The sequence below is a fragment of the Clarias gariepinus genome, chromosome 14, assembly GCF_024256425.1.
Source record: "Clarias gariepinus isolate MV-2021 ecotype Netherlands chromosome 14, CGAR_prim_01v2, whole genome shotgun sequence".
Taxonomy (NCBI): Eukaryota; Metazoa; Chordata; class Actinopteri; order Siluriformes; family Clariidae; genus Clarias; species Clarias gariepinus.
Genome location: NC_071113.1, coordinates 7596044 through 7618647, shown reverse-complemented (window position 1 = coordinate 7618647; position 22604 = coordinate 7596044). Strand labels below are relative to the sequence as shown.

At 39.6% G+C, this 22604-nt stretch overlaps 1 protein-coding gene across 7 annotated transcripts in view; it reads left to right on the top strand.

Annotated features, from left to right (window-relative positions):
• mapta (microtubule-associated protein tau a) overlaps positions 1 to 21643 on the top strand; it is a 35977-nt gene extending 14334 nt beyond the window's left edge. The window contains exons 3-17 of one of the 7 annotated variants that reach the window (XM_053511603.1): positions 296 to 382; positions 2607 to 2690; positions 3021 to 3098; positions 3801 to 3815; positions 6692 to 6726; positions 7588 to 7651; positions 8112 to 8141; positions 8304 to 8569; positions 8901 to 8993; positions 9211 to 9303; positions 9567 to 9659; positions 11206 to 11298; positions 13504 to 13585; positions 14249 to 14355; positions 18694 to 21643. In XM_053511603.1, coding sequence (XP_053367578.1) covers positions 296 to 382; positions 2607 to 2690; positions 3021 to 3098; positions 3801 to 3815; positions 6692 to 6726; positions 7588 to 7651; positions 8112 to 8141; positions 8304 to 8569; positions 8901 to 8993; positions 9211 to 9303; positions 9567 to 9659; positions 11206 to 11298; positions 13504 to 13585; positions 14249 to 14355; positions 18694 to 18891 — 1418 coding nt within the window. In that variant the 3' untranslated portion in view covers positions 18892 to 21643. The remainder of the gene's footprint in view (positions 1 to 295; positions 383 to 2606; positions 2691 to 3020; positions 3099 to 3800; positions 3816 to 6691; positions 6727 to 7587; positions 7652 to 8111; positions 8142 to 8303; positions 8570 to 8900; positions 8994 to 9210; positions 9304 to 9566; positions 9660 to 11205; positions 11299 to 13503; positions 13586 to 14248; positions 14356 to 18693) is intronic. The other 6 variants (XM_053511604.1, XM_053511606.1, XM_053511605.1 and 3 more) reach the window with 6 other exon arrangements.
• Positions 21644 to 22604: the final 961 nt, after the last annotated feature.

Here is a 22604-nt window from a genome sequence, read left to right as displayed (position 1 = left end):
TAATAGTGAATTATCAGTGGTACATCGGTGGTTCAGTGGTAGGGATCTTGCCTGCCATGTGGAAGGACCGGGTTCGATTCCCAGCCACTGGATGCAGTGCTGGTCCAAAGCCCATCTAAATATGAGAGGGGGGTGTCCGAAAGGGCATCAGATTTAAAACCTGTGCCAACCTGTCTCTGGGTCGGATGGTCCACTGTGAAAGACCTACAACAACTTGAATAAATTGTCAGCATGTGAGTGTTTAGTATGTCCCTCCTGGATGTGTTCAAGTAATCATGAATATTTTTCCTTACAGAGGTGTCCCAGGATGTTTCGGTGACACTGATAGAAGATAAGCTTATATCAGAGACTGAGGTCTCAAAAGTAGAGAGCAATCCTGCTGGTGAGGAGGTGTACTGTAGCATGGCATGAACCCCGCATTGGGCTTGCTTTCCCACCTTAAACCCACCTTTCCCACTCCATGTTTTAAAAGTTTTAGTTGTATGCTCAGATTTTCTTTCTTCAGTGTTAACTGAAAGTTCTAGCACTGCTTTGTTCGTACCGTCCATGAAGCTAAGAGTCTAAAAGACTAAGATTGCTCTTACTGGTAAAGTGGGCGTGTGTGTCATGCTGAGCACTGCAATTTGCTTAAAGCTTGGAAATTTCTACACCATGGAACATGCTTTCATAGTGTTGTTACTAATAACTATAAGCTTAATACATGTGTTCAAATTCAGTAGGAAGACGTTTGCCAAACATATTATACATTACCGTCGTCAGATGACAATTGGACGAGGATATACAGTATAAGGACATTCGAAGCTCAAGAGGATATCTGATAAATACTTACCTAATGATTAGGTCTTTTTTATTGGAATAAGGCTTATTTACAGAGTTGCAAAAATATTTGAAATAAAATATTATTATTTTTATTATTATTTTCTGTTGTTGCATCAATGTTGGGAGTTTGACATGGTTCCCCATTTATTCCAACTCCATTTCTCTCTTGAAAAGAAATTCAGTCCTACATGAGTACAGTAGGTAGATATGTACCTACAGCAATGCATTACAGTATATATGACCTGATTATCAAAAAAATCAGTGATTATGAAAAAATATCTGCAGTTATGAATAAGCTGATATGACGTACACATTGTTGGATTGTAAATACCGGCTACTTTCCACTTTCAACCCAGATGTACCCAATGTACATATTGGTTGGTAGCCTTTTAAAATGAAAACTGAAATAAACATTAATTTTTTAGAAATACGGGATGTCTTAAAAGTTGTAATGATCAATACATTCTAATTAAGATATGTGAGACAAACTCAAACCAGATTTTTTTTTACATAGCCTAGTATCATATATAGCCTTGGCTTTTACTCCTCGTTTAAGGGAAGTGTATTGAAACTAATATAGTTTCACATATGGCATTAACATCCCTAATCCAAATGTCTTTTTAAAATATAAACTATATGCAGATAATATTTATTATTCCACAATACTATATTAAAAAACAACTCCATGATATAGATGTTTGAGAAACCTTCATCGTCATATTTTAACGAAAAAAACATCGTCATTTAAATATAATTTAATTTTAGCAAAATAGTACTGAGGTGGCATGGTGGTGCAGCGACTATTGATTCATGATTTCTGATTTTCCAACCTATTTTCCATCTTTTGCTGAAAGTAAGGGGAGTGTATGAGAGGTGTTCATGTCAAACTGTGACTTTTGATTGTGCTGAATAGCATAAGGTTTCCCCGTTTAATCCCTGCTACACTAATGTACTTATCCCAAGGTAGAAAGTTTTCTCAGTACACTGGAACCATGGTCAGCCTGAGAACTCCTTAAATGGCTCAAACACTTGGGAATGGCTTTAATTGACGCCAGGACTGTACGGGGGAGCCGAGTTCCTTTAATGTGCAAGTGTTGTTTGTGAATGATTATCTGTACAGTTCGCACGGACGGATTTGTCTCTTCCACAAGTTAGCCACAAGATATGCATTGATTTTCAAGGATCAGGTGTTCCACTGGCTGAATGTTAACTGGAACGACTGCAGTGAGTTCCAAGCCACTTTGGTTGGGATGATTTGCACCATTCGAATGTTTTACCGTGGCTAAGAGTCTAATCATTGTAGGGGTCACCGAATTTGTCTCCATCTAACTCTGTCTACCACATCTTCCCTTGTCACCTCAACCTCCTGCATTTCCTCCCTCACAACTTCCATAAACATCCTCTTGAGTCTTCCTCTTCTCCTCCTGCCTGGCAACTCCACCTCTAACTTTTTCCTAATGATAAACCCCTCATCCCACTTCTGCACATGTCCAAACCATCTTAATCTGGCCTCTTTAACTTTGTCCCCAAACTGTCCTACCTGTGCTGTCCCTCTAATATACCCATCCCTCATTCTGTCCATTATTGTCACTCTCAAAAAAGAGTGAATCACAGCTTTTTCAGCTCCTCCACCTCCAGCTCTGCTTCCTGTCTTTTTGTCCAAGTCGCATGGTTCTATATAGTCAATCAAATGAGGTGCCAGTACCTAGTGAAAGATATGGAACACATATACAGTATGGAACTTTTTAAAAGCCTTGAACATCTTCTTCTGTTTTGGTGCTTTACAGAGGAACAGGTTGATGAAGAGCCAGCTTTAGCTCATGAGTTTCCTCAGGATGAGACCACCTCCCTTGAGGAGGAGGAGCAACATGGTAAAAAAAACAAAAAACAACCTTTGGATTGTGGGATCTTAAACCTTTAATTTTAACATAATCATGTTAAAAATTACGCTGAAATATTAAACATATTAAGCATTGATATACTGTACAAAAGACGTCCTTCATAGACGTCCCAACCAAACTGTCATGCATTATAAATCTATCCCTAATATGTTGTGTGTTTTATGAAAGTCAATTTGAAGATTTAATAGAAAAACATACAGTATACTGTATCATGACTCATGCTCTTTTTGCCCTTAAATAGTTAACATGCAGCTATTGTTGGCGCTGACTAATTAAAGGGTTTCAATTGTTGTCTAATAGAGGGGTTGGTGGATTCTGCAGAAGCACACGGAGAAGCTCAGCCAGCAGCTGCTCCCGCTGATTCAAACGGGCAGAGTGGTAGGCGCCACCAACCGCTGATTGCTGCCTTTCATGAGCGATGTGTTTTGCTTTTTGCTGGAATGCTATGGTTTCGCCTTGGACCACTTTTTAACTCCACAACCTTTTGTCTTTGTGTTGCTCTAACAGCAGCTATCTGCCTTTGTGGAACCACATTATAGGCTGTGCTCCTTACTTTTCCCCCCCTTTTTAAATGAATGTTAACATGTTGTGTTTTAATATAAAGAAGGAGAGGCTGTTCTTTCAGTCAGGAGATAATGCGCTGAGTTTCTTCATTCATTTACTGTATTTACTGTATGCCTCTAATGACTGCAGTGACATGGGTGTGATGTTGAGCAAAGTGCCAAAGGCACTCTTAACAGCTGCTTGACGTGTCATAACAGCTTGTTAGAAATATTTTCTTTCATGCTTCACCGGAGCACTTACTCTTGTGCTTCTATCGTCTCCAAAAATGAGCTATTCCTTTTGTTGTTGTTGTTGTTGTTGTTTTCAATTTCTTAAAGATATTTCTAGAGAAGCTTTTAAATGCACTGCTTTTTAGCATTCAGAGAAATGGCAGTTTATTGCAGCTAACCTTCCCCGCTTTTTTTTTTTCTTCATTTATTTATTCTTGCGTGTGTGCATTCATGAGAAAATGGGTTGAAATCACAGTTCTCTAATACCTTCTTGTTTTCTTTTTTCGTTCATGGATGCGTGAACAAGCAGGAGGCCCCACAGGTACTGTTAATGTTATCTGATTTATTCAATCTAATATTAGAGATTTTTATTGATATTAGTCGGGTGATATCAGAAGCTTCTACTGCCGAGCTATTCAAAACATCAAACGATGTGATGATGGTACGGTGCTGAGTTACTGTCACATGCTCACATGCACCATCTGTGTTGTGCTCCGAACAAGTCAAACTCTGATACTGATCCAGACTTTCAGGCCAATATCGATGCATTACTGATAATCAGTTCTGGATATAAGCATCCCTATCTGTTTACTGTTCAGCAGAGCTTGTACAGTCATGGGAAAATTGAAAGTACACTTCTCCCTCAGTTCTTTTGCATGTTTTTATTTAACGGGGGCTAACAATCATGTTGTGTGGTCCTTACCAACTTCTATATACAAAACAATAAGTTCAGCTGACAAGAAAATAGACAACAGATTTCAATATGTACTTGTTTTCTTCCAAAACGTAAACCGACATTCAGAAACCAGATGGGAAAAAATAACTATACCCTATAATAAGCAACAATAGCATTAAGTAAATGTTTTCTGTAGGAGTTTACCAGACTCTTGCATGTTTTGGAGACATATTTGACCACACTTCTACAACATAGCTTGTGATGTAGAATGTTTGAGAGCATTTGTTTGTGAACACGTTTTTTAAAGATTGCACCACAGCACTTTAATGGGCTTGTGTTCTCGCTTTGACTACAGTAAGTCATTTCAGCAGTCTGATGGTGCATCGTTGGCTCAGGGTATGCTCCTCACCTGCCATGCACCATATGGGTTAGGTAGCCATAAGGCATTCTCTCCCCACGCCCAGGTAGAATGGGAGGGTTGTGTCAGGAAGGGCATCCAGTGTTACAGGTATATGTGGCAGGGTAACTCAGTGGTTAGAGCATTGGACTACTGATCAGAGGGTCCCAGGTCACACCACCGATTTGTCCCTGTTGGGCCCATGGGCAAGGCCCTCAACCCTTACTTGCTCAGATGTAAAATGAGAGTCACTCTGAATAAGGGGTCCGTCAAATTCCTGCCAATGGAAATGTTTGTGGATCAGGTGGTAACTCCTTGATGGGGGCAGAGAACAACATTTCACCATCTGCTATTACCAAAGGCGGTTCTATATGCTACTAACATATGGGGTGTACTTACTTTTCCCCACTTGGTTTCTGAATCTTGGTTTTCTCTTTGGGAAATGCAAAAATACATTTCAACGAAAGGTATACTTATTCCCCATGACTGTTCATCTCACCATGCCACATTAATCTTTGTGACATTTTGTTTGATAATTAATATGATGTAACGTATGGACTAGTTTCTTATAACATATAGCATGGGAATAAAACAGATCACAAACTGCCCTTTTTGTGTGTCTTTTATGTCTTATATGTGTTTAGAATCATTTGGTTAGAAGGGCTAGCAAAATAATGATGTTTACCATACTGTTGTTTTTTCATTTCGTCAGTCTGAGTTCTGTTCATATTTTTCTTGTGGAAAAGTGGCAGTGATTGGTTGTTGCAGTAAAAGATTTCCATTAGCTTGTGAAATTGAAAAGTTTCTATGCCATAGACTCTGAAAGCAAGTGCGGCAATATTTTCAGATGTAGCAACTGACTTCGCTTCAGGGGGTTATGATGAAGACTGGCAAGAGCTGGGTGGCGGCCTTATAGACCAGAGTATACCAGAAGAAGAAGAAGTAGAAGAAGAAGAACATTATCTAATGACGACCTGGAGTGGCCCATCTAAGCAGCAGCTGCACCACCGACCTGTCAGTCCTGATCGCACAAGGAGCCTTTCCCTGGAGAACGACCTTCCTGTTTCCTTCTTAATCCGCAGTTCAGCCCTGGAAGATCTTTCCACTGTTGGGGACAAAGTCACAGAACTTGACGTTTCCTCAGTTCCTGAAGAGATTCTTCACCAAGGATCCTGCCTTGACTCCACTGATGGAGGTCCATACAATGGACAACAAACTGTACCAGATCAAAATATGATGACACAATTTGAAGATAAAGATATACCCAGTATGGGTATCTTGCATCGTTCCAATGGCAATGCATCAGTGGATTCAAGCTGTGAATATGACCAAGGAAAACCTTCACTTGAGGAGGACTTTGTCAGTGCCACAGTACCACGAGGACACGTACAGAGCCCTGTATCAGTGGCAGACTTTTATTTGGTACCCCATGAAGGCAATCAAAGTGATTTAGTTGAAGACCTAGAGACAGACGGAAAAGAAATTGTTCCTCCTTTGAAGGACTCAACCAGTTCTCCAGGCACATTCTATAGCTCACCAGCCAGAAAATCTCGTGTCCCAGTATCTCAGTTCAAAGGTCTGTGATGTCTTGTTTACCCAAATCCCAGCCCGTCCTCTCTTGTTATATTTCCTTCTACTTTTGCTTTTCAGAGCTATTTTAAGCTGTGCCGCATTGTCCTTTTGCGAAATAAATGCAGCATTAATGGAAATCGCCTGTTGCCCCAAAAATCTTTGTTTGTTGAAGCTTTACTTTCATATAACTTCTGTCACCCTGCTGTGCTTTGATATTGGTTGACAGTCATGTGGCCTGTATTTGTGCTAATTGACGAAGGCCACGTTTGCTGGCCACATTTCCACAAGTCCCATAAGTCCCATTTATGCATGTCATAACTGCATGAATTTGTTTGTGTGTTCTTGTGATCCATCGCGAACTATCATTCTATTCCTCATGCACTTTTATAATACACAGTACATCAAATACAGGAAAAGAAATTTCTCTAAGAACTCTGAAAGCATGGCAGTCCCCTGTGGTACATGTGCCTATTCTGGTTAAATAAGGTCAAGTCTGAGAGAGAAAAAAAATGTCTTAACAAATTGTTTTAACCCAAATCCTTCTCTCTGGCAGCTCAAACGAAGACCGACAACGATACTGAGAAACGGGTAAGAAAGCATGTTGTTTTGTTACATCGCTCTCTTTTATAAACCCTCCCTTTTTGTCCGGTCTACGTTATTTTGTTCATTATCTGTATTCCTTTGATTCAGTCATTTTCATCTTATGACACAAAGACACTTAAAGCACCTCCTGCAAAAGCTAGACTATCCTCTCTAAAAAGACCCTCCACCATTGTGAAAAAATCCTCAGCTTCCTCTAGCTCTCCCTCAGCACCTACAAGTGCTTTACCGAAAGGGACTGGGCCAAGGGTAAGTACTGTACAGTATAGTCGCTGAGCAAACCTCTCCCCTGCTTCTGCTAGACATGACTTAATCTACACTTCCATTACAGTGGAGATATGCTTTTTTTTCTTCACTTTTGACTAACAATAGACTGGTCCTTCTCTACACTGACCGACAAATTTGCTGCATGCAGCGTGTGAATTATATTTGAAAAGTGATTTTGCCCCAAGGAGGTTCGGTGCTTAATGGTTAACACTGTCGCCTCGCACCTCCGGGGTCTGGGTTCGATTCCCTCCTAGGGGTCTGTGTGTGTGGAGTTTGCATGTTCTTTACATGCTTGGTGGGTTTCCTCCCACAATCCAAAGACATGTGAATTAGGCTAACTGGCGTTCCCAAATTGCCCGTATTGTGCGAATGAGGGTGTGATGGATTGGCACCCCATCTAGGTGTGTACCCACCTTGGTGTGCTCAGTCTCCTGGGAAGGCTCCAGACACCTCTTGTGCCTGTTGTAGTCCAAGGATGAGCAATTGAAATTTAAGATAAAATTATCGTCTAAAAGCAAACATGGAAAAAACACCTTTGTCAGAAGTGCTAATCTACTAACAACACTTTTTTTTGGCTGTCAGGCTCCTGGAAGCAGGCCTTATGCTGCTGGAACGAAGATCCCAGCAATGACCCCTCCTCAGTCAGGTGAGTGAGATCCTAACTTCCCAGTGAAAGACAGTGTGTTTCAGAATTTTTCTAATAGATGGGAGGTTCTATCTTGATGTCTGCTGTTAACTTTCTCAGACTTCTCAAATATTGGAAAATTCTTTTTTTATTGTATTTTAATTATCTCAAATTTTCTCAAACTTTGAACAATAAATCATAAGTAAAGAATAAAAAAAAAAACAGAAAGAATATATCATAAGAATAACTCAGTGGTCCATATTTACTTAAAGATCAATTGACCGATTGATTGTGATAAGTGATAGGAAATGCAATAGATGTGTTTAGATTTAACACTCTTAGCAGTCTTTACCTAGGGAAGCTAATATAAAGCATGTCCATTAATTAAAATTAAATTAACCCCCGTTCTTATATTAGCAGCACTGTCACGTTTATGCTAATGTGGTTTTTTTATTGTTTTATTTTTGTTATTTTAATACAGTGAAAGTGGACCCAAAGAAAAATGGAAAAGGTAAAACAGTTGTTAAAAGATCTGATTAATATTGAGTATTGTTATGATAGAATATTAGAATAAAGAGATGTTGAATTGTGAAGGTAAGGTAAGATGTTTAAAGAGATGGAACTCGTTAATGTAAATTTGAAATTTACCATTTAAACTGTGTTCTTCTCTTAGAGTCTCCTAAGACACCTGAGGCTAGTGGCCAAAGTAGTCCTGGCACCCCTAAGTCACCAGCCAGCAAGTCCCTAGGTGGTAAAACTCCAGCAGGAAAGGAGGTGAAGAAGGTGGCAGTCATCCGCTCCACCCCAAAATCACCTGGCTCCATGAAGAACCGCTCTCCGGCCCCTTTGGCTGCTGCTGCGCCCCTGCCTGACCTGAAGAGTGTGCGCTCAAAAGTCGGCTCCACTGACAACCTCAAATACCAGCCTGGAGGAGGCCGGGTACTTCCTATTATTAGATTTCTTCAGTCTGTTTTAAGTTCAGTCAGTTCAAGTAATTCCAAAAACATTGGTTGAAGGTATCAATCACATCACCATTTGGCAGTCTTCAGATTTACATCTCAGATATGCAACAATAGAAATTGTGGTTCCAGGTCATGTAATGATTATAAATATACTTTAAAGCCTAAGTAGAACAACAGCAGAACATCTGCTCCATGTCAACACATCCTCTTCTTAATTTAGTTCCAAAACTCCTCAGTTAGTCAACAAATCCCATTTGCCCTGCATGTTCTCACTTTTTTTTTTTTACCAATACTCTACCTTTTCACAGGTCCAAATTCTTGATCAGAAGCTGGACTTTAGTAATGTTCAGTCTAAGTGTGGCTCCAAAGGCAATATCAAACATGTACCCGGAGGTGGCCAAGTGAGTAACTATAGGATGAACCTTAAGTTTTGGTTCTTCCTCCAGTTATCATCACCAAAAACTACTGTTACACTTATTCCAATACTGGATGGGAGTGTGGCTTCTATTAATGTTTTTTATTCTATTTGAAATTTCTCATAGATTGGCACGGTCTTTATTGTTTCTTAATATGTGACCTATTAAGTTTTTGCTTTTCTGTCCTGCCTCTTTTTTACAGGTCCAGATTCTTGATAAGAAGGTGGACTTCAGCAGTGTCCAAGCTCGATGTGGTTCTAAAGACAACATTAGGCACACTCCTGGAGGCGGCAAGGTATATGGAACAAAAGGCCATACGTTCTAATCACCTTTATTTCCTTAAAGTGCAAGGAAAAGAACCACCGTTTCAGGCTGCTCGGCTAGTATAATGACATTTACCCATTTTATACATTCAAGGCTCAATTAAAAAATAACTTCTGCTTTTAATGCACTGACGTGAAGTTGTAATCTTGTGCCTGGTTACAACTATTAAGACAAGCTAAAGCGAAGAATATCCTTTATTTCTAATGAATTTTCCCCCACATTTACCTTAAACAGATCCAAATTCTTGATCAGAAGCTGGATTTTTCTAGTGTTCAGTCTAGGTGTGGCTCCAAAGACAATATGAAACATGTACCTGGAGGGGGCAATGTGAGTAACAATGGGATGAACCTTGAGTTTTACAGCGGTGGCCAAAAGTATTGAGGAACATTCTTAGAACCCGGAGTCAAAACTCATGAATGTGAGCAGTACTCTGGTATCAATTGCTCAATCCATGCTTGCTTGATTTCTTTCTGGAGATCATGCAAAGAAGTTCACAATTCACTTGAGAATTCCCTAGTTTAAACTATATTTTTGCACTTATTTGTTCTTCCATCCCTAAAATAAACCAGCTGATTCTGAAGTAGCAAAACTTTTCATCCAGATAAGTGTGAACTAATTAGTGACATCATCTGTTTTATGCACAGGGACAACTTATAACACATGACATATGTTGTCTTAATACTTTTAGCCACCACTGTGGTTTTATCCTTAGGTCCTAATCTTGCCCCTTATCATAAAGTTGCATTTTTTATGCAAACCAGTTTCTCTTCCAAACCAGTTTCAAAAACGGTAATCTCATTGGTTCATCCCTTACCTATGACAAATATCTATCATCTTGCATTTTTTTAAGCTACACTAAAATAAAACTAATCAAATAATCAAACTAAACAGCAGTGAGACTCGGGTTCATCTTATCCACACTAACTGACCCATTCCTGTTGGTGTACATCACTGTATCCCAATCCCGGTCTTGGAAAACCTACATGCTACAAAATTAAATGCTTCTTGATGACAACATGAATATTACATACCAATTAAAAAAAAAATGAAATATGCAGTGCCAATGAACTGCTGGACCAGAATTGGGGGACACTGGTAAATATAAATAAAAGCTCCTTCTTCTAAGATGTCTGTTTCTTTTCCGCTTTGCTCTGTCCTTGCTTCCTATGACAGAATAGATAACTCTACTAAAGTGGGACTTCAAAAATGTTTAATCAAAGCCTGACTCCAAAGACAATATGAAACATGTACCTAGAAATGGAAATGTGAGTAACTATGGGATGAGCTCTAACACTCTCACGTCTTGGTTCTTCCTGAGGTTATGACTATTTCTGAAGTTTTTATTCTATTTTATTTTGCCTTGCACCTCCAGGGCCTGGGTTCGATTCCTGCCTCTGGGTCTGTGTGCATGGATGTAGTTTGATTGTTCTCCCCGTGCTTGGTGGGTTTCCTCCGGGAACTCCCACGGTCCAAAGACATGCAGATTAAAAGACTTACTGGTGTTCCCAAATTGCCCTAGTAGAGTGTGAGTGTGTGTGTCCTGCGATGTATTGGCACCCGGTCCAGGGTGTACCCTGCCTTGTGCTCTAAGTCTACTGGGATAGGCTCCAGCCCAAACAACCCTCTATACAGGATAAAGCAGTATAGATGATGAGTGAGTGAGCTAGTCATCTATCATAAATCTATCACATCTCTCACTACCTAAATGGTACATGTCTATCTTGTTGGCTTTGACAGTCATGGCTTGTGTGTCTCATGATAATGGCTGGTAGTTTACTGTTTCTCCTCCTCTCCCTGGGCCTTCTCCCTGGTCTCCACAGGCAGTCCTTATTGTGAATTTTATCATCTTCCCCAAACCTGTTCATTCTTTCAGGTTCAGATTCTAGATCAGAAGCTGGACTTAAGTAATGTGCAGGCTAGGTGCGGCTCCAAAGACAATATCAAACACACACCCGGAGGTGGCAACGTGAGTAAACACGGGAGGAGTTCAGTGTCCTCCGCATTCGCAATATGTTCTTCGTATGCTTTCAGCCAGTCCCCTCTGACTTCTCAATCTGCATTAATCCCTTTTCATTTGCTCAAGAGACCTTTGGCAGACGTGAATGTTAACAGCTTGTTGATCCCTGAGCTAGTCTGTTAACTTGCTTACTCACTCCCTGAAATGTAAAACTCCCTCTGTCCTGTTGTCGCTCTGACATTGTGCTGGTGTTACCCTGTACTTGCTGGACAGGTTCATTAAAGTTACAGTTGTGTCTAGTGTTTCTTTCCCCGTTAGTATGCATGAGACGTCCTGTAGATTTGAACGACAACGTCTGGAAAATATTGAAATGTCCGAGAAAACAGGTTCAAATTTTAAAGTTAGTAGTCAAGATTAGGGCTCTCGAAGTTAAAATAGGTAAGTCCGAAACCCCAGTTCCTGACCGATGGACACAAAGTTCTCATTCTGCTTTTAGCCATATTTTTCTTTCTGAGCAGACTGAGATGGGGTGGGGTTAAAGAGTGAAATGGATTTTCAAAGCTGCATAATACGCTTGTGCAAAGACCATGGTTAAATTGTTTATTATTATAATGTTCTTCATATTTACTTTTCACGTTACTTGTATATTTCAGGCAAATAAAAATGCCTATAGCCCCATTTCAATTCATGACCATTACAGTAATGTACAATGTTTATTTAGGAGGTGTAATATCACAATGCTGTCGAGTTCTTGATTGGTCAGTAGGTTGATTAATGTTTGTAACAGCGGCTTTGACGGTAGTTTCAGCTTTCAAGGTTTACACTTACTGTATTCCACTTTAATAAGAACACCTGCTTATCCTGCAAAATTTGAACAAACAGCACACCTGTATAAATGGAAATAGTGTTTTTTTAATATTTAGTTGTCCCGTTTGGATGAATTTGCACCCATGATAGCCTGATACAGTGATACCTCGGCATAGAAATTTGATTCGCTCCAGAGGCGAGTTCTTTAGACGAGGGAAAAATTTTCAATAATCCGTCCCGGCCCCCCAAAAATATTACCAATATTACCAATTTTCAACACTATAATCATATTTTTTCGAAAGGAAGGAAAAACTAAGCTATAATGGAAGTCGCAGAAAAAAAAATCTCCATTCTTGAACTGGATCTGCATGAGTTTATGCATTTGCATTGCTTCAATATGATTGGCTGATTGCACAGTGTGATCTTATTAAAAGTCGTTATATATTAATGTGCTTCTGCCCAGATGATGTTTTTTTTTTTTGACTTTTCCTTAGTTTTCAGTGTAAACTTTTCGTAACAGTCAAGGGTAAATTTGCTTCTTTACGTTTTCCAACATAAGAGTCTAATCATTGTAGCAGAGGTCGTGAACTGTCGTTAGCACTCATATATAAGTTTGAACTGCATATACTCATATATCATTTTGAAGTGCACTGGTGAAGAAGAAGAAGACTAAATGACCCAGTCACTCAGCGCCACACAGTAACTGGATTGTGTCGCTCTGGACAGCTGGGTCGAGGGCCCCTTTCTTTGTAGCCAGTAGTTTACCACAGAAAGGAGATGACCTCATCATGAGCACAAGTGCAGTCTTTTTATCCAGAAAACCCCTGACCTTTGTGGGCTGTCATGCCAGTGAGATCATTAGATCTATTTTGGGAATTTGGGATTGCACACAGTCGTGTTGTGCTGCTGTTGTGTCTCCATGCAGGTTAATGAAGCTAAAAGTATAACATGTTATTTATTTGTATTTAATATATATGGTATGCCTTCTATAGTACCTTACTAAAAGACATTTAGTTTGTCTCTAAATACATACATTTTATAATTATCATCTCAATGATGTTGACATTTTTAAAAGCCATAGATTAAGATATACAGTAATACTTTTATGGTTATACTGTATGTATTTATAGGCCACTAAATGCAAGTTACGTGTTATTTGGCTTTGTCAAATGTATATCTTATCTACCAAAAATTATATCTAATAATAGTAACTATATAATGTTTTACGTTGATGTAATGATGTCATGTGAACAACTCCTGATAGATTCCTGACAAATTCAAAAAATCCAACATCGCCTGCTTGGATGTCTTGGAGTGTAAAATGCATGATGCAAACGCATGGACTAATGACGCCACCTGTTGTTCACTTCCTTTAAAGTGCAATGTTTTTCTGTTTTTGCTTTATAGATCCAGATTGTTCACAAAAAGATAGACTTGAGCAACGTGCAGGCGAAATGTGGTTCAAAAGACAACATCCACCACAAGCCAGGTAGATGCTTTGTCGTGTACTTTGTGTTTACTCTTCATAACAGTGGGGCACTGCGATAGATTGTTCAAAGGGTGTTTAAGTCAAAACAGGACGTTTGCTTTGCCGAAAAACAAGACCGTTATGACAGTAGAAGCTTGCTTCATTTCTCTATATAATTCCCTGACACACTAAGGCACTTATCCAGTGATTCACTAGTGCTTGGATACCATCAAGATAGAAAGCGCTGCCAGCTTGACGCCTAAAACCCTGGCCTCCCAGGAACTCCTTTAATGGTCCACGCATATGGAAATGGCTTGGAGCGAGGTCAGGACTGTACGGGGGATGTGGCTATAACCCCCAGCCAAGGTTCTGTAATGCGAAAGCGGTGCTGGTGAATGATTGTGTGCACATTTCCCACAGACTCCGACGTCTCTTCAACAAGTTGGCAACAAGTCGTCCATTTTCCAAGTCGCTGAATGTTTATGGAATCGACTGCATTGGGTTTTGAACCACCTCGGCTGAGATCGGATGTTTTTAAAGAACATTTGCGCCCTTCAAATGTTTTCCTGCGGCTAAGAGTCTCATCAGCGTACTGTGCTTGAAGTCTTCTGTAAATGTGAATCGGTGCCCTTATCACAAGTCCCAGTATGATTTCAATGCCTCTCATTTTTTTGTTTCTTTTAGGGGGTGGAAACATTGAGATCAGATCTGAGAAACTGGAATTCAAGGCACAGTCGAAGATCCGCTCTCTAGACAACATTGGCCATGTGGCTGGAGGTGGTCAGAGGAAGGTAGGCAAAACAAAAGGGTTTTATCAGAAACCATTAAGTCAAATGGTTTAATCACAGAATGCTTGGTGCTTCCATCAACATTCCCTTCAACATTTCCAACCACCTGGAAATTCTATATTGTCACAAGTATTTACCTGACATTTAAACATTGCATTAGGACTATGTTTATTAATCATACTTAGGGCTCAAGAATGAGTTTTCTAAAAGTTAACGTTCATTCATATTACAAATTTGAAAATTAGACTTAACTTTTTTAGGAGAATTCAGCCAGTGATATCTAATGTTTTGTTTTTTGTTTTTTTTTACGATCATATTTTCTTCCATAGTTTCATGGAGGAAGTCGAGCTAGTCTAGTCTGAGAGAATTCAAAGTTAACGGAACAGCTAATAGGTGGCACAGCGGCTTAGTGGTTAGCACCTCCAGGATCCGGGTTTGCATTCTGCTGGTTTCCTCCCACGCTAATTGGTGTTTCCAAAATTGCCCGCAGTGTGTGAATGTGTGTGTGTGTGCGCTCTGTGATGGATTGGCACCCTGTCCAGGTGTACCCCGCCTCCTTCCCTAAGTCTCCAGGGATAGGCTCCAGGCCCTCCGTGACCCTGTATGCAGGATAAAGTGGTATAGACCATGAGAACTGTTAGTGGCTGCTTCCTTTCCTTCCATTTTCTCATATTGCTTTCTTTCATCTCTTTTCTGGTTTTCTTTTGCCTCCACACATAAAATGCCTGAACTTTTGGGTGTGGTTAAAGGAAATACAAGACCTAGAGGATTACATAACTTTCCTTATCCATAATTCATACCAGTCCATAAAGAGGTGACGGTAAATCTACAGTACATGGCCAGAAGTTTGTGGACATCTGATTATATGTGTTTCTTAAGCATCCTATGTCATTAGGATGCTTAAGAAACACATATAATTCAACCACAATGATGAGGCCTAAGGTGCAGTCAGCATCCCAGTTCGTCCCAGAGGGTTAAAAGACCAGCGCTCTGTGAAGAACACTTAAGTTTAACATATGGGGGGGGGGGCATATAGTGTATAATCCTTGCCCCATTTTGCTTCCGGTTTATTTCTGTTGGAAACGTTTTCTATCATTTCTGTTTCCTTTATTGCACTTTATTTTTTCAAGTCTCCTCAAGAATTTGTTCTCATTTTGCATTCCCTGTTAAATTTATGTTGCAACCATCTAATTTTCATTTCTTATGTTTTTGGTTCCATATGTTGCTAATGTCACCATTCATTTGCCTCGTTGGGCTGGGTGATTAGAGAGAGAAAGGGAGAGGTGCAGGCACACCCCAAAATGAGGGCTCTCTCTCCCCAGACCCCAGTGACCCCACCACCCCATCATCCATCAGTGTCTCCCCAGAACCTATCCACCTCAGCAACCCCCAGATAAAGATTGAAGACTCCAGTAAGTATCTAGGAAGAAAGTGTGTGTGTGTGTGAAATCCATCCTCATAAATGCTTGATGAAGCAATACCGTAAACACCTTCTCGGAAAAAGCAGTGATGGGTGTGTGAGGAGTGAAGAGCACTTTAAGCATATCGAACTCACTGGTTGGTTTACATAACTGTCTTTGATATATAATGCTATAAATGTTCTTTTCTGCTGGCGTGATAGGTATTGAATAATTGACTTTATTTACAGTGCTGTGAAAAAATATTTGCTCCTTTTTTATTTTAAATCACACCTAATTAATTAAGATCAACAAACAAATTTGAATATTGCACAAAGATAACCCGCGGAAATACAAATTGTGGTTTTTAAATGTAAAAAGGGGAAAAAAGCTGCCCAAACCTTTCTGGCCCTATGTGAAAAACTAATTGCCCTCTAAACCCGTGGTGGCAACAACAGCAATCAAAGCGTTTGTGATAACTGGCAATGCGTCTTTGACATCATTGTGGATGAATTTTGGCCCACTCTTTTTTTTCAGAATTCTTTTAATTCAGCCACATTTCAGAGTTTTAAAGCATGAATGGCCTGTTTAAGGATCTCAATCAGATCTTCGAAGTTTGGACTTTGTTTAGGCCACGTTTAAAACTTCCGTTTATTTGAGCCGTTCAGGGATGGGCTTGCTGGTGTGTTTCGGATCATTGCCCTGCTGCATAACTCAAATGTGCTTGAGCTTCAAGTCACGAACTGATGGCCAGATATTATCCTTTAGGATTTTCTGGTAGAGCACAGAATTCATGGTTCCATCACATATGGCTCCAGACCATCATACTGTCATACTACCACCACCATGTTTGACTGTTGGCTTACTGGAGTCTCAAAGCCTTAGGAATGGCTGGGTAACCCCTTCCAGACTAATACTTGTCGATTACTTTGTTTCTCATTTGTTTCTAAATTTCTTTAGATTGTGCAGATTTTAGATCTTCACTTTGTCAGACAGTTTCTGTTCAAGTGATTTCTTGATTCAACAGGCCTGACAGTAATCAGGCCTGGGTTCAGGAAACAGATTTAACTCCAAAAAAATCACAGTTCATTCATGATTTAGCAAGGGGGGCACTTACTTTTTCTAGGTAGGTTTGGGCAGCTTTTTTCGAAATGAAATCAGCATTTAAAAACTGCATTTTGTATTTACTCAGGTTATCTTTGTGTAATATTTAAATTTGTTTGATGCTCTTAATCTTAATTGTGCCAAATATGCAACAACAAAAAATCCGGATGGGAGAAAAAACTTTTTATGGCACTGTTAGGAATATTTATATGTGGAAGTTTTTTTTTAAATTAGAAGGTTTGCATCACAACAGCAGGACCTCAAAAACACAAAAGGCAAGGGTTTAAAATGTTGTGACTACATAGAGTAACTGTAGAATTTCTGTTATTGCTATTATGTTTAGTGATCAGATGCTACTTATTGTTACTGCTATTAAATTATTAATTCTGATTGAGTAGACATGGCTGATTTTTTTTCTATATAACTGCAGGTTATATTTTATATTTGCTCTAACGTACTATAATTTCTATAATAAGACGTTACATATGGATGTGTATGAGGGATAGGCCACATGAAATGTGTAATTGTTTTCGGTGAGGATATATGTAAGGAAGGAGGCTCCAGTGTCTGTAACAGTTTCTGAAGATGGAACAGAGAACCTCTCTCAGTAGTGACTAGTAGGATTTTTTAATATCATTATTAACTTCATAAGAGAAAAAAAGGAATGTTTATATAGAACATATTTAAAAACAGATACTATTGTGTTTTATGGATTATTAGTGTTTAGGATGGCAGCCTACAAATCAGAAGGTCACAGGTTCAAATCCCAGCACTGCCAAGCTGCCAATGCTGAGCTCTTGAGCAAACCCCCAAACCCTCAACTGCTCAAGTGCATAATGAGATAAATACGTATGTATCTGTATAATAAGATAAAAAGTCACTCTGGATAAGCGTCTGCCATGAATTAATTTAGCTTCAGCAAGTCGTTTTTGTATCAGAAGAATAAAACACATTGCTGTTAAAGGAAAAAAATAAATCAACTTTAGATAGGAAACCATTACACCATGTTTTAATAATTACTTGACACAGTATTAGGTTTACTTTTTTGGCTAACAATAGCTGAAGTTTGATTGAACAGATGTTCCTCTGAGTGTGCCGACAAACGTTTTCAATAACTGTTGATTTCCATCAACACATAAACGATGACACATTCAAATTTTTACAGGTTTTTATACAGGGTGGCCCGAAAGTCTGGAACCAAAGGCAAAAACTTATTAACGACAACAGATGCTCAAACTAACGGCTCCTGGCTTGGCGGTACTTGTGTACAGACTGAATACAAGAACGTTAAACATTTCCAAATGCATCAGAATCAGTGTTGTTACATTGTTCTGGGACAATTCTGATAAAATACTGACCTCACTTGACCGCAATGAAGAAAAAGATGCATGGCGTTAGATTTGGCTTTATTCCATCTTCTACTGTTAGTTTCAAAGCCGTCTAGAGATGTTCTAAAGCAATGTACATATACAGTATAAATACAATATATCCATGAATCTTCATGAGATTTGTGACCATGCTACAGATATATTTTTTGAGTTTATCAGTGGAATAAAAAGGATTTGTTTTTGTCCACAAGCGACAACTGTTATATTTTTGTTAATCTGTTTTTACTGTAATTTTTCTCAACTTTCATGTTGAGAAAAAATATGTCCTTAAATGTCCTTTGGATGGTTAACGTCAATAGATTTAAGGTTCCGCCAGAGTCGAACTATAGCACCCTTTTCTCCAGATGTTGCCATTGACTATATAAATCGCAGAACAACAAAAAGTATATAATTCTGTATAACTCGGTTTGTAAGACCCAGTGAACATTAGGTTTTATTTTTGCTCGCCCCAGATTGAGACACATAAGCTGATGTTCCGCGAGCAGGCGAAGGCCCGAACTGACCATGGCGCTGAGATCATCTCTCTGGAAGAGTCTCCCCGGCAGCTCAGCACTGTTTCCTCCTCTGGCAGCATCAACATGGCTGACCCACCTCAGCTCTCCACCCTTGCAGACGAGGTGAGCGCCTCGTTGGCCATGCAGGGCTTGTGATCTCTCCCCACGTCCTCCTTCCTCAGTCCTAAACCCACCTGTTACAGTCACTTACGGACATACGGAAGTCTTCATCTCCCCATCCTGTGGCTGACGAGGATCCCTTATCGAGGAGCCCTCATTATCACTGTTAAAGTTTTGAAACAAGATTTGTATTAGGCCTTACCATGTCCTGAGCATCATGCCTGTGACTGCTAAAAGTCTCTCTTTAGCTGTACCTCTTACCTTCAAAGATCTCATTTTGCTTTGTTACGATTTCTAAATCTTTTGATTTTCGATTGGTCCCAGTCTCACAAAATAGGAGAAATATTGTATTTTTCACTTCTTATGTTCTTGCTCACTTTCTCCTATGAAGTAGGAATTGTATGAGGGTAGTTCAAGTCAAAGCAGGACTTTTGATTGTGCAGAATAACAGTAAAAACTACCTTTATTTCTCTCGGTGCTTGGATTTCATTAAGGTATAAAGTTTTCTCAGTACCTGAGGCATGAGCAGACTGCCTGCTTTCTGTCTGAAATGCTAGCCTCCCAGGAACTCCTTTACCGTGTGGAAAATGGCTTGGAGTGAGGTCAGGATATGGCAATAACCTGCAGCAAAGTCCCTGTAAGTGCAAGTGGTGTTGGTGAATGATTGTGTGCACAGTTCCCACAGACAGATGTGTCACATCTGCAAGTTGGCTGCATGTCATTCGTCAATGTTCAAGAATCAGGAGTTCCACTCCCTGAATGTTCTCTGATTGTAGTGATTATAGTGGGCTCCGAGGCACCACGGCCGGGATCGTTGTTCCTGGACATTTCACCATTCAGTGAGTCTCATCATCGTACTCTGCTTAAAACAAAAAATCAGTTTTACTCCTTTATTCACATGCAATTTCATCACAAGTCCCGATTTGACTTGAACGCCCCCTGTATATGGAGGGTCTCGCAAAAACAGGCTTCAAAATAGGTATTTGCAAAGCAAGTATTAGTAAGAAACAGGGTATTACAGTGGTAGGAAAGTGTTTTGCTTCAAGAAAAAGTCAAGGCTTTTAATATCTCTCCAAATTTCCATCTAACATTAGGTTGCAGTTCATCATGCAAGGGGGATTGTATTCAAAATACCTAAACAGGATTTATGAGATATTTCTGAAAATGGAGTTGCAAGCTTGATGTAAATGAGACGCTGTTTTGTCAGGCACTTTTCTTGCAGTATTATTCTGTGCATATGAGATGTATTTGATATGAAAACAAGTGTTTGAACCTGCTGGCAGTCTTAAGGTTTTTTTTTTTTTGGTTTTGTGCTGCATTGTAGATGCCTCTCCTATTTAACTTTTTCGCTCATTGCAGCAGTGTAGCGCTGGTGATAATAAATCACTTGCATTTATATTCTAACATTAAGCATTTTCACCTTCACCCAGTGTCGGGAATAGAGGTTATTAGTATTAAACATTTTGTACACAAATATGTACCTGATTTGACATTTAAAAAAAAAGTTCCGAACCATTTTTATCATTACTGTAATGACGGGGCTGCTGTTGGTTATTTAGAAATGTGTGCTTTGGTGATAATTCAGTTGTAGGGATGATTATGAGTTGAAATGCTTCATGAAATTGGAGTACATGCAAAGAGTATATGTTTAACCCGAAAGTGTTCCGTACCCGTTTTTTGTGCTTTGTTCACGTCCAGACTCCTGTACTGTGAAAAGGTGGTCATAGAACTATCAGCAAAAAAAAAAAAAAACCCGAAAACATATTTCCAAACTGATCTGTCGTCACATTTTTACACATTCACTGTCAACGGTGTTCTTGTATTGTCCTTCAAACCCCAGTTGAATCGCATGGAAGGCACATTGTGTGTACACTCCCATTTGGAACAAATCTAAAAACTCTAAAAAAAAAAAAAGTTTTTCACGGCACACGGCGATTTGATTTCTGCAAAATCAAGCTTTCAACCAATGACACTGCTAAATTTTTCTTTTTTCGTAGTTTAGACTGATTTGTCACAGCACGTCCATCAAGCTTCCAAATGTCTATCTATGCTCCTTGCATGCCTTTGCATCACCTCCAGGTTTTTTTTTTTGTTGTTGTTTTTTTTTTGAACAACATTCTTTTTACTGTATATTCTGTAATCTGGATTGTGCTTTTTTTTCGGCGCTGTTATAGAAATAGAAGGGAATATATTATTCAGAAGACGACCCCCCACTTTCTTTGTGATGGAGGAGGAGCTGTATAGATAGCTTAGTTATCCAATGTATGTGTATTAACATTTATGATTCATCTATTTGCCAAGGAATATGAGTGCTGAAAAACAAAAAATGAAAAAAGCAAAAAAAAAAAAAGCAGAGCAGTTCAGCGGTTGTTGCTTGCACCACGATTATCTGCATGCTACGTTATCTGGTCTTTTATGGGTTTTTTTGTTTGTTTTATATGGATCGGCAGTGTGTTTTTGAACGTTCCTGGATGGGGTTTGTATACTGTATGTGGTATGTGGGCTACTGGACGTTTTGCCTTGGGTGAACGAAGTTGTGTTCCATGTACAAGAGTGGGTCGAGGGAAGGTACCGCGATCCACAAGTGGCCGCCGCTTTTGAGGGTAAGGTCTTGTTCCGGACCTGGTGGGTTTGCCATGCTGCTTTCATTGACACCATTCACCTAATTCTGCGCTTGTACATTTTAGCTTGAGAAATGTGATTGTCAATATTGTTCTTGTGTGTTTTAATAATAACTGATTCTTGTTAATGTACATGTGAATTTGGAAATAAAGGCTATAAAGAATAACAGTGCTTTTGGCTGATGTTCCTTATAAAATGGCCTTGATTGGTGTTAAGATGGTAAACCACTATGGATAGAGGGATTTATAACACAGACAAATCAGAAGTCAAAGAAATACAAGTGGCTCTGTTATGCTCCTGGGGGGGCGTTTAGTTATTTTCTTCCTTGAATTATCTATTTAGAACCTCTAATTAAGGTGTTTCCCTTTAGAAAGTTAAAAGTACAAAGATAGACCCATCGCCCATAACATTAACGCTGATTATCCCAGCAAACTTGTGATAGGATCATGGGAATTCAAGATTTACCCATGCCTGTGGGGACCCTGCCCGTCCAGTCCGATGCCACAGAGATCCAATGCCCTCTTATACACAGGGCATCTCTAGTGCCAGTCACAAGCCTGCATAGAATAGGAGGGTTGTGTCAGGAAGAGCATCCAGCGTAAAACCTGTGCCAAGTTATTTGCATTTGGCTTTGGCTGGGGTCGTCCACATTCCAAGCGAGAAGTCTGTCACTGAGCCACCAATGCCCTTGTCGTAAGTTGCCCTAAAGAAACCACATAAATCCATATAATGTAACATGATTTCAAATGCTCTAATGCAACCACTGTACCTTTATAACTGTTTTATTATTTTTTTTAAATGGAAACCACAGAATAAATATAATATCACTTACCATTATACATGAAGTGAAACTTCACTCCAGGTGAGCAGGCCAACATCAACAGGCAATCTGCGGTAATTGCTTGTTCTTCAAATACAATAAACTGCACACACGCAGAGGGGCAAGCGGGAAACACTGCAGCCGTGATTCATCTGCGTCTTGTTCCAGGGCGAAAATCGAAACGTTCCTGCATTCCAACACAACGTTTCTAAACACCTGTGTTGACTTACATTTAACATTCATAACTGGGGAACTCGTCTTGCTGGTTTTGGTGCTGTTCCAAACCTTACACGTACCACATTAGAAG